The sequence below is a fragment of the Lissotriton helveticus genome, chromosome 7 (genome assembly GCF_964261635.1).
Source record: "Lissotriton helveticus chromosome 7, aLisHel1.1, whole genome shotgun sequence".
Lineage (NCBI taxonomy): Eukaryota > Metazoa > Chordata > Amphibia > Caudata > Salamandridae > Lissotriton > Lissotriton helveticus.
In genome coordinates, this window is record NC_136068.1 from 1597341896 (window position 1) to 1597357230 (window position 15335).

Here is a 15335-nt window from a genome sequence, read left to right on the forward strand (position 1 = left end):
TTTCACCCCACTTAAAGCCCTGCTGCTAGGGGTCAAAGAGAAAGGTGTGGACAAGGTGAGAGGACAGAGGTGTGGTTTGAGCGGGGTGACCGTCTGCAGGCAATGAAGTGACCCGCCATTTCTCACCGAAGTGCCTCTGATCTGTGCCATGAATACAGCGCCCGCCTCTGCCCGGCACCTCACCTTCCCTCTGGCTCTTTCCAGGCCTGAGTGCTCGCCACGCAGGGACCCTGTGAGGGCAGCACTCGAAGATAAAGGCCCGCACAATGCACCTAACCCTGATCGATGGAGCAACACAACTGGCAGAAGTAGTTTTCGGCAGCCTGTTGTGTTTGCGCGGTGCCTGTTTGCTGGGGGGGTTTGTAGTGGTGGTGAGAGGTGGACTTGGCTGCGGGTGGTGTGCTGTGGATTTGTGGCAGTGGGAAGAGGTCGGTGGACAAGTCTGGGGGCGCAGTGCAAAGGAAGCTGTTCTAGGACACCTGGTCTCTGCTCCATGCTGGGAGATTTCTTGTATTTTGTAATACCTACAGACACAGACTCCCGCTCCGAGGCTTGTAAATGTAAATTGAAAGAGCTTGCAGGCAGTGGGCGGAAGCCACTTTAGGCAGCGTGCTGCATTTATGCCCTTTTAATATTTTGTAAACAATTTTTAAGTTGAGCAGAAATATTTAGCATTTATAGAGGCGATCAAATGTCTTAGATGGGGTACAATAAAAGACAATCTAAATAAACGACATGAGGAGGGGCTAAAGGCAACACGGACACCGGTTGAATGAAAAGTGAGATGCGGGCGGTGTTCGAAGCTATGAGCAGTAGCATGGAACTACACGCTGAAACTGTGATACACACATAAACACAATCCAAACAAACGGCATGAGGAGGGAAGGGAGGAGCTAAAGACAACACAGATACTGGCGAGCCCAAAGTGATTGCGGCACTATAATAAATAAATAAAGGCGCACGCACATGCCGTGTCGGCAGAGAAAGGAAAGCCAGCCATCAGCTGAGCGGGAGCGCTGGTCAGGCACGGAGCTCACTCATGCGTGCATGAAAGGAAGAGGAGGCACCAAGGCGAGTGCACGGGGGCCATCGCACGCATATGGACAAAAAAATGTGCGCGTGTGTGCACATCCCTACGCTAATTAAAGTAAACAAAGATGGTGTCGGGCTGTCCACAAGCACGTACATTTTTGTGTCCACACGTGTGCATGTTTAGCTTTGTGAATGGCGAGAGCAGCCATCGTTGTCCATCTGTAAGCGCGTGCATTCAGCTTTGGCTGAATTGATTGCAAAAGGCCCTCACATCGCTTGTATTTGTATTTGTAATTGTTTGTTTAGCGCTAGAATCGACCCCCGAAGGGGTATCTATGCGCTTCAGCAGGACTGTGAGGGGATAGCAGAACATTCAACAGGATCTGCAATGGCAGAAGAGGAAGGTCTTAAGCATTTTCCTGAACTGCAGGTGCTCAGAGCGCTGTCTTAAGGGGAGCGGAAGTTCATTTCATAAGTGTGGTCCACGATATGATGAGGTCTACCTCCTAATCTGGCCCTTTTTCCTCACGGTACCACCTAAAGGTGTTTAGCACCTGAACGTAGGGATCTGGGGGAACATAAGGCAGGAATTTTTCGGCGAGATAGGAAGGGCTCAAATTAACCAAAGCCTTGTGGATGATACAACATGTTTTAGGTTTAAATCTTTTTATTGTGAAAAGACGGTGCAAAATAGTAATGTAATCTATTTACAACATGTTTTAAACTTAATCCGTTGACGGATAGGGAGCCAATGCAATTTCGCAAGAAGGGGTAGAGAAGGGGTCTGAGTTGGAACATTGAGGACCAACCGAGCTGCCGTGTTCTGCACCACCTGTAGTCTGCTGAGCAAGGCATCATTTGCCGAGATGAGCAGACCATTACAGTAGTCCAGGTGAGAAGACCATCACCTGGACTAAGGTTTTTCGTGCAGAGTTGGAGAGTAGGGGGAAGACTCGACGTAGCAGGCTGATTACATGGAAGCAGGAACCCGCTGTTTGGGTAACATGTTCTTTCAGACTGAGATCACGGTCAAGGCGAATCCCCTGATTTTTAACTGTGAGCTTAGGAGAGGGAAGAGGGCCCAAATCCGTTGGCCACCAATCCGGCGTCCATAGGAGGGGAGCTTCTCCCAGAAGCATGATCTCAGTTTTTCCTACATTGCACTCAAGGAAGTTATTCCGCATTAAAGTGCGATACGGCCCTCATCCCGTTAGAGAATGCCAGTTGTACCGGGGAGGAAAATTTATTGAATGGAAAGAGGAGCTGAGTATCATCAGCATATGATAAAGGGATATACGTTCTCATAAGGTTGGCCAAGGGAGCAATATAGATGTTAAAAAGAGTTGGGCTCAAACATGAGCCCGGAGGTACTCCCTTGGTCATACCCACCGGAGCCGACTGATACGGACCCAGGTTAACAATCTGAGAGCAATCCGACAAGAAACTTTTCATCCAGGTTAGTGCTGAGTCTCTTAACCCAACTTCCTCCAATCTTCTGAGCAAGAAACTATGGGAAACCGTGTTGAACGCCGCGGATATGTCCAACAGCAACAGAATCATAGAATGGCCCTTATCTAGGGTCATTCTGATGTTATCTGTTACTGTAAGTAACACAGATTCGGTGCTGTATTTGGGCCTAAAACCGGACTGGGAATGGTCTAAACATCCAGACAGTTCGACATAGTTGGACAGATGGGTGTTCACATGTTTCTCCATTATCTTGCTCCAGAATGGAAGAAGAGTGATGGGACGAAGGTTAGAGAGGTCCGTCCACGGAATATTGGATTTCTTGCGGATGGGTCTGACCTGGGCAACCTTCTAATCCTGTGGGACATATCCCTCTGAGAGAGAGAGATTGATAATAGGCTGCTCCACGGGGACAGCTGATTCTCCAAAGATGGAATGAAAGTAGCTGGGACATGATCTGGATTTTATCCTGTGGATCAGGGTTTCAACCTCTGCTAAGGTAATGGAAGGAAAGAACTCTAACTTTTGCTGATTCGTCATTTCCAAATGCTCCAAGGCCATAGGAATCTGTGACAAATTACCAGTTGATGTTATTTTCTCATATATGAGTTCAATCTTCTGGGCAAAGTGTAAGGCAATGTCATCACACAGTTTTTGGGAAGGAGTTTCCAAGCTTTCACATGCTTTTGGATGAGTGAAGAAATGGAGAATTTGATACAATATTTTTGAGGAGTTGCCAGCCTGAGTCAGCTGAGAAATAAGGTGCATTTTGCGAGCTACCTTTATGTTTTTGTGGTAGCTGGTCAGGGAAGCAGAATACTTTTCCCTATCTACCTCATTATGTGATGAGCGCCATACTCTTTCCAGTTTCCTACATAGTTGTTTCTGACTTTGCAAGAGGGGTGTAAGCCAAGTAACTTGCGTGCGTTTAGATTGACTCAGAAAGGATTTAAGAGGCGCAATATGGTCAATAGCTGTGATGACCACCAAATTAAATTTTGACAGTGCTTCCTCAGTATAGTCTGATGCCAGAAATTGCGGCTTCATAAATATACTTTGAAAGTTTTCTGCTGACACCTTCTGCCACTGCCTCCACAGATACGGTACAGCTTGATTAGGGGTTTTGGGATTATTAAGGTGCTGGATATCAAATTCAATGACTGAATGGTCTGACCAGGTGAGTTGTTGAGGAGATGTAAACTTGATCTTAGAAGAGTTAAAAAAAAGAATGTCCAAGGTGTGGCCATCTATATGAGTCGGCCCCTCATTAAGTTGCAACAAACCTACGAGGGATAGATCCGCCAAAAAAATCTGGACATCAGGGTTGGAGTGACATTCGCTATGGACATTAAAATCTCCTAATAATTGGAAATTATTTCCCCCTTTCACATGAGGAGCAAGACACTCCACCAGTAGTAAGGATAAGTCCAATAGAGGTCCCGGGGTGTGATAAATTAGAGCCCCTTTCCAGCTCTCCAGCGGGGGCAGGTCTATTCTAAAGATCAACATCTCTACAGTTGCATCGCTGCGTTAATCTAAGACAGAGATGTTGATCTTTGTGTACAATAGCTAAGCCCCCCCCCTGTTTTTTATGGGCCCGTCTGATCTAATCATTTTATATCCCTCTGGTATACCTAGAGTTATGGCACGGACCGAGTGGGGTTTCATCCAGGTCTCAGTGAAAAAGCCTTTCTCAGGTTGGGCTGAGGACACAAGGTCCCAGACTTCAATCAAATGTTTTGGCAGAGACCTGATGTTGCACAGCATATTTGTCCACCCTCTGTGAGAGGTCTTGGAGGAGGGATCACTTGAGCAGCTAGATAGATTGAGGGTTGCTTGGAAATGGCAGCCTCGGCAAGAGAATGGGCCTTCAGGGCATGGCCAAGACTCTGTTTGACAGCTATGAGGCAGTTTGGTCTGTAAATTCAAAAGCTCTTGTCTGGTATATGATAATTGTATGCAATGGCTGTGTTTTAGAGAAAAAAGACCAGGGTCCCTGGCTCCTGGCGCAGACGGGCTTGCTTCGGCGCGCGTCGGGCGTGCCCGCTGCACGCATCCGGGGCGCTCCCTGCCCACGTCCGCTGCGCTCTACGCTCTGTATGCCCCTTTTCTAGTGAGGCCCGGTCTGGGAACTAAACCGCTGACCGGAAGTTACCACTTCCATCCACACAAACGGGACTAAGACCCGCGATGGGAAGGGAAACCGGAACAGAGGACAGTACATCAGCACATAGGTCAGTGTGAGCTTTCAGACAAATAATGTGCACAAATAAAATTTTAATAATCGAGTTAAAAACACAAGTGAGGGTATTTTAAAATTCTAACAGTTTCAGGCAATAACGTCAAGCAGCTAGCGCAGGGCAGTTCCTGAAATAAAGTACAACCACATTCACGCGAGTCCGCTGCGCGCTACGCTTTGCATGCCCCTTTTCTAGTGAGGCCCAGTCTGGGAACAAGACCGCCAACCGCCGACCGGAAGTTACCACTTCACTCCACACAAACGGGACTAAGACCTGCGATGGACCGGGGAAGGGAAACTGGCACGGAGGACAGTAGATCAGCACATAGGTCAGTGTGAGCTTTCAGACAAATAATGTGCACAAATGAAATTTCATAATCGAGTTAAAAACACAAGTGAGGGTATTTTACAACCACCTTCACGTGCGTCTGCGCGCTGCTAATGCCAGGCGAGACCTAAAAAAGAAATGCAGTGCTACACTAACTCAAAGCAGGCCATTTGGAATAGGAGGCAATGGCGTAAAAGAGGGTTGACATTTTTGTGTCTCTTGCATCCTGTGTGGTAGGATTAGAGGCATCATCATATAAGTGCTTGCATGGCAAACAATTGTTTTGCATGACCTCTGAGCGTTCATTTTACCTGTTTCACTTGACATCGGTTCTTCCCTGATTAAACTGGAAAACCACAGATATAGATAAAGATATGTGTTTGGTTACCATGTTTACCTTTGTTTTCACAGTGTCACATATAAATTCCCAGGGTGGACACACTGTCCTTTACTAGCAAGTGTTAAACTTGTAATGACTTGCCAAAGCCCTTATAAGACTTCAATTCCATTTCGGTCTTTAAAAAGCTTGTAAAGTGTTATTTATTTTAAATCAATCCTGATTACTTCGACTCCAGTACATTTGGCCTTCTTTGGAGGCTTGCTACGGGGTGGGTTGTTGCTGTGTAACATTTTATTGTAGAGGTCAGTTTTTAATTTCTAGTAAGTCCTTTTCGGATATTTTAATTTGCTACTCTTCTTATTTCATTTTTCTATGATAATTCAGCATGTTCCACTTTGAAATTAGCTTTGATTATATCCTGTGTGTGCGTTATACATTATAAACAACAACAAAAACATATAAAATGCTTTTTTTCCTTTACAGCCTAGAAACTGTTAGAACATCTGCAGCAGGGTGGCTCTTGTAGCACTTGCATTCATGAAGAAAACAGTTAAGTCTCCGAAAGACAGGGGCAGCTGGCCTACCCCGGGTTACACTGTGATTTTACAAGAGAGCAGTTTTTCATCCACTACCCTATACTATTTACAACTTTGTTACTCTACTGATATAGCATAGGGAAGTCATCAGAAGGATCTAGCCCCACTACATGAAAGTGGCTGTAGGAAATGCCCACAGTGGCGTAGTGAGGGTGCCTTGTGCCCTAACGCAAATTAGGAAAGCGGTGAGATCCCCTCAAAGATGTGGCCACAGTGCCACTGCACCTGCTGAACTGTTGAGAGCTAAACCACTGCCTACCCAGGCAGGGTGAATCTAGAGATCCTCCAGCAAGCTGCTGCCTCTGAAAGGCCAGTAGATCTAGGACAAAGTTTGATTTTTGGTTAAATGGCGAGCCACAGCCCTAGCCACTAGCCTTCAACAGATGCCCGCTGACTACTGATCCCCCTGTTTTCCCTATAGCAGAACCTGACGTAGGAACCAAAAGCAGCCCTGGAACAAATACGCGAACAAGAGGTGCTCCCTTCGTCTCCTCACGCAGTCTGTCTCTCTCCATCCACTCCTTCTCTTCTTTCACTACCTTCTCTACAACCCACCCACTCTGTCTCTCTCTTGAAGCCTCCCTGTGCCTGCTGCAATTCACCTCGGGGAGCTTCAGATAGTGACAGAGGCACCAGAAGTGGCCCGGGCTTTCAAAATGGGCCGCCAAAGGCTCCTGCCCACCAGGAAAATGCCCTGTGGAATATAAGGCCTGTCTGGCCTTTCTCCATAGACTTGTCCACTTCTTACAAGGTCACCTGTACTCCTCCATCGTCTGTCACCCCAGCTTCGGCTCACCTTTTTGAACTTTTTAACCCAGGGCTTCTGTGCCTTGTAGAACCCGTTCTCGAGCTCGTATGACTCCTTGAAGCCACCGAAGAGTTTGCGGTGGTAGGCGTCCTTCTGCCAGTTCCGGATCCTGTCGCCATCGTCGATCACCAGCGTCTTCTGGATGCCCACGTGCAGGTCGCTGAGGCGCTCCGCTGCAGTCATGAAGGCCTGCCATGCCGTCAGCAGCGAGCCATACATGGGACCTAGGCAGTGATGCAGGAACAATTATCAGAGTGGGGGTGCTGCCATCAATGTTACATCACTCATCTCATAAGGATTGTGAAAAATTCAAAAGTCAGACAAAGAGTAGGTGTAGCAAATCTGCCACGACCATCTAGCATGGTATAGAATGTGGCTAGTGGTGAATTTGGAGCACACGTCACAAATATTTGGCAAGATCATACAGCACATTGTAATGGGCACTATCCTTATTGATAACAACATGCAGTGGACAAACAATAATGTGTGTAAATTGATTTTCAGAAAATATTTGTGATTTGCGCATCACTGTTAAGGTGACTTGGTTTGGTCTGATCCTATTAAAATCTTTGTTTCCATCACACTTCAGAATTACAAAAAAGCACTTCATTTGTGCTTTCCTAACTGCTGATTTTGAAATATTTGATTTACAAGTATGTAAATGTTGTTGTCTGTTAGAAAAAATGACATCCTACAGCCTTTCTTTTCACACCAACAAGATTGTCATAGTTCACTTTACAAAATCTTCCCACTTTGTTGTCATAGAAAGAAAAGTAAACACCAGTCTCCATGTTCAAAAAATAAGCTGCAATCTTTCATAGCCCCTGTCACTGAACACAGAGTCAATGTGACAAGATAAGAACAGAGAGCCTTATTTACAAGAAAGAAACACAGAGAGGTGCTGCAAGCCATTTGGCCGTGCCGCACTGCGTCACTTGCAAAGCACAGGGATGTGTCATATTTGCAACAATATGATGTATCCCTGAGCTCTACCCTAAGCTGGCGCACAATTAGCTACCATGTGTCAACTCAGGTGCAAGGGTGCCTGCGTTGCCGGAATGACAGTTTTTGTGCAGGAATGAATACCTTCCTGCACAAAAACAATCACAAGTGGTGCTTTCCTCTTTCTATATGTGCTGCAGAATGCAGCACACATTGAAAGGAAAAAACAAGGAGAGATAAAGGGATTCCTCCTCAATGTGCCTCCTTACACCTCCTCTGGGGAGGCCTAGCATTCTGACACATTCCCATGTTTCCGAAACGTTGTCAATCTGGGAATGCAGCAGAATCCATGGGTATTGCATGGGGACACCCACAGAAACACCCATTGCACACCCCTTTCACGCAAACTGCTGCGTGAAAAGGGGCTGTATTTACAAGGCCACAAAAAGCCACACTGGATGGCTTTACGTGCCTTGCCAATATGGAGCAGCACGGTGCGCTGTCAGTACGTCTAAAAAAGTGACACACCGACGGCGCAAAAGGCTTGTAAATATGCCTCCTAATATAAAGGCACCTTCATTGCTCATTCACCTTCCATTCTCCAGCATTGTTATTTTGGGGGTGCTGCAGGGCCCCCAGCACACCTACGTTCAGGGCCTATGGACGAAGGGCCGGAAGATCTATGTTAACTGTCTACTCCTGCCCGCTTTTAAGGTCAAGAGTTGTGGTAGGCAGAACAGGGACCACACTGCGTGGGAACTAACGATACATGCAAAACAGACACCAAAAATACTGACTGCAAAATCAAGGTATAAAAACATTCGTGCTACATGAATATTGCTCTACAAGAACGATGAAATTGATCTGGAGCCACAACTAATAAATTGCACAAAAATATAATAAGAATTGAGTTAAAATAGTAAAGTAATCCCGTTCTGCAGTAGTTGGGAAGTCAGATTTTACTGGAATTTAGGAATCTAAAGCAGATTGGAATGGTTGTTGAGAATATGTATTTAGACAGTGTATGTTGTGAGTCTGTTTTGCAGCCTGTGTGGTTTTTGAGGAAGTTGTCATACATGTAATTAAACGGTGTTGTCAGTTCCACGCATCTGCATTAGAATAACGCATTTCTGGGACATTTTCCCGCATTTCCGCAATGACTAAGATTGGCACGCAAAAGAATCGTGTCCTGAAGTAAAACTGTCTAGTTCCAGTTTCTTGCTTTGCTGAGATGGACACATGACCTCTGAGTACTTTTTTCCAAAGGTCACAAGAAGGTTGGTGTAAATCATATCCAAGCTAAAAGAAGTTCAGAGATTGGAAGACCGAAACACAAAACCACACACCAGCAAAACGAAGCTTCTACATACAGCCACATATAAGCAATCTGAAACCTTGGCAGCTATGCCAAAGCCCTTTTACAAGCAGCCTCGCCCAGAAAGCAGGCTAAAGTAAAAGTTAAATTTTTGCAGCTTCTGTCAGAGCCAAAATGTGCCAGTGAAAAAACTCTGAATAATGCTACGTCTTCATACGTGACCTTGTTAGTCAGAGACTGGCACCTCCAGGGTTTTTGAGGGGCGGGTGTAAAACATTTTGTGGCGTACCCCTAACCACTGTACAAAAATGCGCTGCGTGAGACAGTCAGTTTTTTTATATCACTCAATCAACCAACGGTTTTATAAAGTAAACAGCTAATCAAAGAGTGTCAACTCATTGACCACCTGCACCAAAAGCAAATTAGTGATACGCCACTTCATACAGGTTTTAAGGTTGCTTCTGAAGACATGTTCGTCCTCCAACACCCGTAGGTGGGAAGGAAGGGGGTTCCGTGCTGTGGTGGCAAGAAAAGAAGGAGCCACCCAATTGTTCCTCTTTATTCTCAAGACCACTGCCAACCAGTGCTTAATTTGAGCCAGTGGCTTCCGGTCATTGGCACCAGCACTTAATTGTCAACACTGGGACGTATAACAGTCTGCCACATGGTGGCGCTGTATATCTAATTTAAAGATGAGGATAACAAAAGTTGTTAATTTATTCAATATACAGTAAAAATTACTAATACCTATCGCCCAAGCCGTTCTTAAAACACTGGGGGCCTGGAATAGTCTGAATTGTCACAGTTGTAGGAGTGTGATGGTTAGCAGTAGTGTTGGTGCTGACATTGGCAGCGACGGCAGGGGAAATAGGTGTCGCAACCCGCAGTGGCCTACTGACGAGGCTCTGGCACTTATTTTTTTTACAAATGAAGCACAGCCGCCAACATGGCGTCAGAGGAACGCAGGGGTCTTGCAGAATAGTATGGAATGATCCTCTTGGCCTGGAACAGCTGCCCTGCCTGATGGAAGGCTCTGTGGGCCAACATAAGCCCCTCAAACCGCACTCTCTCCTTGATGGGCAGCCAGTGCAGCTCTTTAAGGTGATGATGGAAATGTTAACCTTTCCGCAGTTTCAACAGAAGCCGAGCAGCAGCATTCTGTACCAGTTGGAGTCTCCTACATTGGTATGCCGAAGGGCCCCAATATAGAGAGATGGAGTAGTCTTGCTGAGAAGTGATAATGGCATATATTACTATCTTCTGATACTGGACTGGTAACAGATACAGAAATTTCTTTGGTGATTTTAGAGGTCCGAAGCAAACGCCAACCAAGCCATCCATCTCCGGCAGAACACAGAGCGTCCGCCTTCCCCCCTTCTGCTCCGAAGCCACCGAGATCATCTGTGGCATACCCCAGGGCTTATCCCTCAGCCCAACTCTGTTTAACATCTACATGGCAACGCTCGCCCACGTCGCCCGCCGGCACGACCTCAACATGCTCTCCTACGCCGATGACACCCAGCTGATACTCTCCCTCGCCAAGGACCCCCACACCGCCAAAACCAACCTGGAGGAATGAAGGAATGAAGGCCGTTGCTGAATGGATGAGGAACAGCCGACTGAAGCTGAACTCGGACAAGACGGAGGTCCTCATCCTCGGATCCAACCCTTCGGCCTGGGACGACTCCTGGTGGCCGACCGCACTGGGAACCGCTCCAACACCCACTGACCACGCACGCAATCTAGGGGTCATCCTCGACTCCACCCTCTCCATGACTAAATAGGTCAACGCCGTCTCCTCCTCCTGCTTCAACACCCTTCGCATGCTCCGTAGGATCTACAAGTGGATCCCCACTGAAACGAGAAGAACAGTCACCCAGGCCCTTGTCAGCAGCAGGTTGGACTATGGAAACGCCCTCTATGCAGGAGCCTCGGCCAAACTCCTGGACAGCTCCAACGCATCCAGAATGCCTCTGCGCGCCTGATTCTCGACATCCCTCACCGCAGTAACGTCACAGCCCACCTGAGAGACCTACACTGGCTCCCGGTCAACAAGAGGATAACCTTCATTTCCTCACCCACGCACACAAGGCACTCCACAACACCGGACCAACGTACCTCAACAGACGACTCAGCTTCTACACCCCCACCCGCCAGCTCCGCTCCGCCGACCTCGCCCTCGCCACAGTCCCCCGCTTCCGAAGAGCGACCACAGGTGGCAGATCATTCTCCCATCTCGCCGCCAAAACCTGGAACACCCTCCCCCTCCACCTAGGGCAGACCCAAGACCTGCTGACCTTCAGAAAACTCCTCAAGACATGGCTTTTCGAGCAGTAGCAGCATTCCCCACCCCAGCGCCTTGAGACACTCACAGGTGAGTAGTGCGCTTTACAAATGATTTGATTGATTGATTGATTGATTGATTGAAAATAAGTTCTGTTGGTAAATTGTACCCCTAGATTCAGTGCAATGGTGGCAGGGGCTGGCAGGGACAGGACAAGGCTAGGCCAGCATTCGCCATCCCAAATGGGGGAGGTATGCCGAATAGCAGGAATTTTGTTTTGCTCATGTCACACTGCAGATTGCTAAAATGCTTCCATTGGAACACGGGCGTAAGGCAAGCCTTGAAACTACTTAAGGCATTGGTATGTTTCTGTCCAAAGAAAGGGCGATCTGAGTGTCATCAGCGGATGATTGCACCAGTACAGCCACAGTGGTCATATAAATATTGAACAGTGCCGGACTCAAAGCAGAGCCCTGAGAAACTGAACTTTAAAGGCATAGATTCAGAAGCATAAGGTGACATCCAGACCAATTGACTTCTGTCAGACAGAAATTATCGGATCCAAGCCAGCACAAATCCACTTATGCCTATATTTTCCAGCCGTTGTAGAAGAATGGAGTAAGACACTGTATTGAAAGCTGCGGCTAGATCTAAAAGTAGCAGTGCAACTTGTTTCCTTTGATCCACCGCCAGCTTAATGGTGTTAGTGTCTTCCGCATGGGTGGATTCCGTGCTATAACCTGGGTGAAAGCCCGATTAAGAAGCATGCAGCAGCTGGTATTGTTCTAAGTAGACATTTTGCAATTAACCAACTTCTTCAGTATCTTAGAAAAAGCAGGCAGTAAAGAAACAGGTATGAAGTTAGCCAAAATGTATCTATTAGTTGATGTCTTCTTCAGCAGGGGAATTTGTTTGGCTTGTTTCCAGCATCTAGGTACCATGGCTGAGCCTTTGGTACTATCTAAAAGGAGGTTGAGGATGGGATTGATTACTTTATGGGGTAGCCGCAAGAATATGAGGAGGTCACACGTTGTCTGGCCCGCCGGACTCACAAGCCTTTAAAGCTTGTTCAGACTCTTCTAATGAAAAGGACACAAACTCTTGTAAAGAGCAAAAAGAAGTCTTCCCCGAGATCACAAATTGAACTTCTAACCCGTCCATGTCAAGGGAACCATCACGCCCGGTGGTGTTAAGTGCATCTAAAATGCCCCTAATTTTGTTGTCAACGAAATCAGTTAGCTGTGCACATAGCCTAGGAGAGGCCTCTAACGGCTGTTGGAGTGCATCAGGGTGAGTGAACTTTTTCACAATCTTAAAAATATCTCTAGATTTACAACCAGATTCATCTATTCAATTGGCAAAGGAGTCCACTTGAGCGTCTTAATTGCTCGATGCTAATCATTTAATGTTTTTTTTGTAATGTTCCTTATCTGAAGACAGGTAGTTTTTTCTCCAACCTCTTTCAAATCGTTTACATTGCTTGTGCAGCTTCCTGAGTTCCTCGCCGAACCAAGGAGCAGATGGGTGTCTGCCCTTAGAAAAATCAGACCTTTCCTTAACCCCTTCCATGCGTGCATCGGGCAACGGCCGTCGCGAGCACTACCTCCATAGTTCTGCGCACATCCGTTGGCCGACGCGATCCTGCCACTTATTTAAAACGCCGCACCGTGGCAGAATTGCCACCATGGTTAAGCGGTTAATAGGAGCAACAGCATTTGCCATTTGCAGAAACGAGGCATTAATTGCCGGAGTATCATCCGTGATATTGCCTCTCATAGTCGGGGCGCTGCCACCAAGAGTGGACATTACCTCTAAACCAGGAACTTTAGCCCAGTTTCTATAAGGTAGAGAAGGAATAATCCTTCAACCTAAGGGACCCTGTTCCACCTTCCATGCAAAGTGAATCGTTGTATGGTCTGACCCGTCATTCATTTTAATATCCAAAAGATCAACCTGACAGAAAAAATAGCTTCGAGAATATGACCGGCGGAATGTGAAGGTTGATTTACTAATTATCAGTAAATAGTAATAGTTATCCTGCATCTTATACTTCATATGCCAAAAGTCCTGGTTTTGAGAGTGGGGGAGAGGGCTGGTAACATCAACTCACGAAAGCCATGAGTCCTGATTGTGAGTGATTCACAAGCAACAAAGGTTCCCTTGGAAGAAGCTTTAAAGCCAACATTTCTGTGGCAAAACAAGCTGTATCACTCATCTGTGTACAACGGCACAGTGTACTTAATTACAGTAAAATCATGCCAAGTATACAATGCATGAATTGGTGATTATATATGCGGCACAGTGAGAGTGATCGGCAGTGCTTAATTTGTAAAACAGTAAGTACCGGGGCCCAAAGTTATGTTGATCAGCTCATGGCCATCACTGCTGAATGTCAGGGGTGCTGAATACCAAGGTTGCGTAGTCAAAATTCCGAGTTGTATGTATTTACCACTTTCATTAATTACCTGGTGTGTTAAATACCTACCCCTTCTTTACATTTCTGCAGGCCAAGCCTGCTTGAGAATACAAGGGGAAAATAGTCTGACATTTACTGTAACATGCAGATGTTAGTGCTGTTTTAGCACCAATATCCGCATATTATAACTCAAAAATTCAGAATGGGTGGTATTCATGGTAACAAATAAATTCTGACCCCAGAAAAGTTGTATTTTATCATGTGTGATAAATAACACCTATTCCAAGTGGAAACTCATAGCTGAGCCATTGACGTGTAAAAAATCCAGATTTTACCTAAACAGCAGGTGTATTTAATGAAGGATTCCTGTTTAGTGCAAGAAGTGAAGGAGTGTGCGGTCCAGTGGTGCATTCTTAACATATTAACAAGTATATGTCTAAAATTTCAAGGGTATGTTATTGTCCTGAAATTTGAGATTGGATCAGGTATGGATTCCACGTTGGAGAACTGTGAAGCCATAACAGCCTTTTAGCTCTAGACAAATGCAACTAGCAAAAAGATGCATGAACACCTTGCAATAACAACTGAGAATGTGCATGAAGGACAAACTGTAAACACAAAATCACAGTTTAAAGGAGCATAGCCTCAATTCAGATTGTACTATGATTACAATATGTTACAGTGCCAGCTTAGGGAGGTTTGGGGCAGGTTAGAGAACAACTTTCAATGTATTTCCCAATATTCAACTAATTCAAGCTCTTGTGATGCCAAACAATATTATATTATATGTTATAATTTAGCATGCATAAACAGCAGATAGCTCAAACTGCCCGGCATCTGCCAGTCAGTAAGCACCAAAAGAAAGCTTGAAGTCTACACAAAGTAACTTATTTTTGTTCAAGGAGATAGATTTTTTTGTCTTGTAAGAAATGAAGTTTATGAAAAGTGTAATGTCTTATCAGCCTATTCCTAACATTTGCTGAGGGGGCTGGCCCTCAAATGGCTACAGAATTTCCTGACTGACAGATCCCAAACGGTCATCATGGGTCCCTATTAGGCAGAGAAAATTTTATTGGACAAGGGCGTCCCCCAGGGCTCCTGCCTTAGCCCCACCCTCTTTAATATCTATATGGCACCGTTGGCTAAGGTTGTGGAAGCTCTGGGGTTCGAAACTATCTCATACGCCGATGACACCCAGCTGTTGTTTAACATCGGCCCAAATCAGGAGGCAGATAGACTACGTTTTTCCGCAGGTATTTTGGAGATCTCCAACTGGATGAATAACAACTTTCTCCAGTTGAACCCTGGGAAGACGGAAGTCATGCTGCTGGGAAAGGCGTCGGCGATCTGGTCCAATGATTGGTGGCCTGTACAGCTGGGTGAATCTCCCACACCCAAAGAGTGTGTCAATAACCTGGGTATCAAGATCTAACAATCTCTTTCTATGCAGGATCAAGTAACGGCTGTTGCTGGATCCTGTTATTATAGGTTAAGATTGCTGAGGAAGTTCTTTCCTTTCATTCCCCTAGAGCGTCGTAGAACCCTGACTCAAGCTATGGTGGTCAGCC

General features: G+C 46.0%; 1 protein-coding gene across 5 annotated transcripts in view; it reads right to left on the reverse strand.

The window, feature by feature from the left end:
- The window catches only part of LOC144770566 (protein kinase C and casein kinase substrate in neurons protein 1-like), a 232088-nt gene that overhangs the window by 34522 nt on the left and 182231 nt on the right, over window positions 1-15335 (reverse strand). For all 5 annotated transcript variants that reach the window (XM_078655199.1, XM_078655198.1, XM_078655195.1 and 2 more), the window contains exon 4: window positions 6799-7034. In XM_078655199.1, the coding sequence (XP_078511325.1) occupies window positions 6799-7034 (236 nt within the window). The remainder of the gene's footprint in view (window positions 1-6798; window positions 7035-15335) is intronic.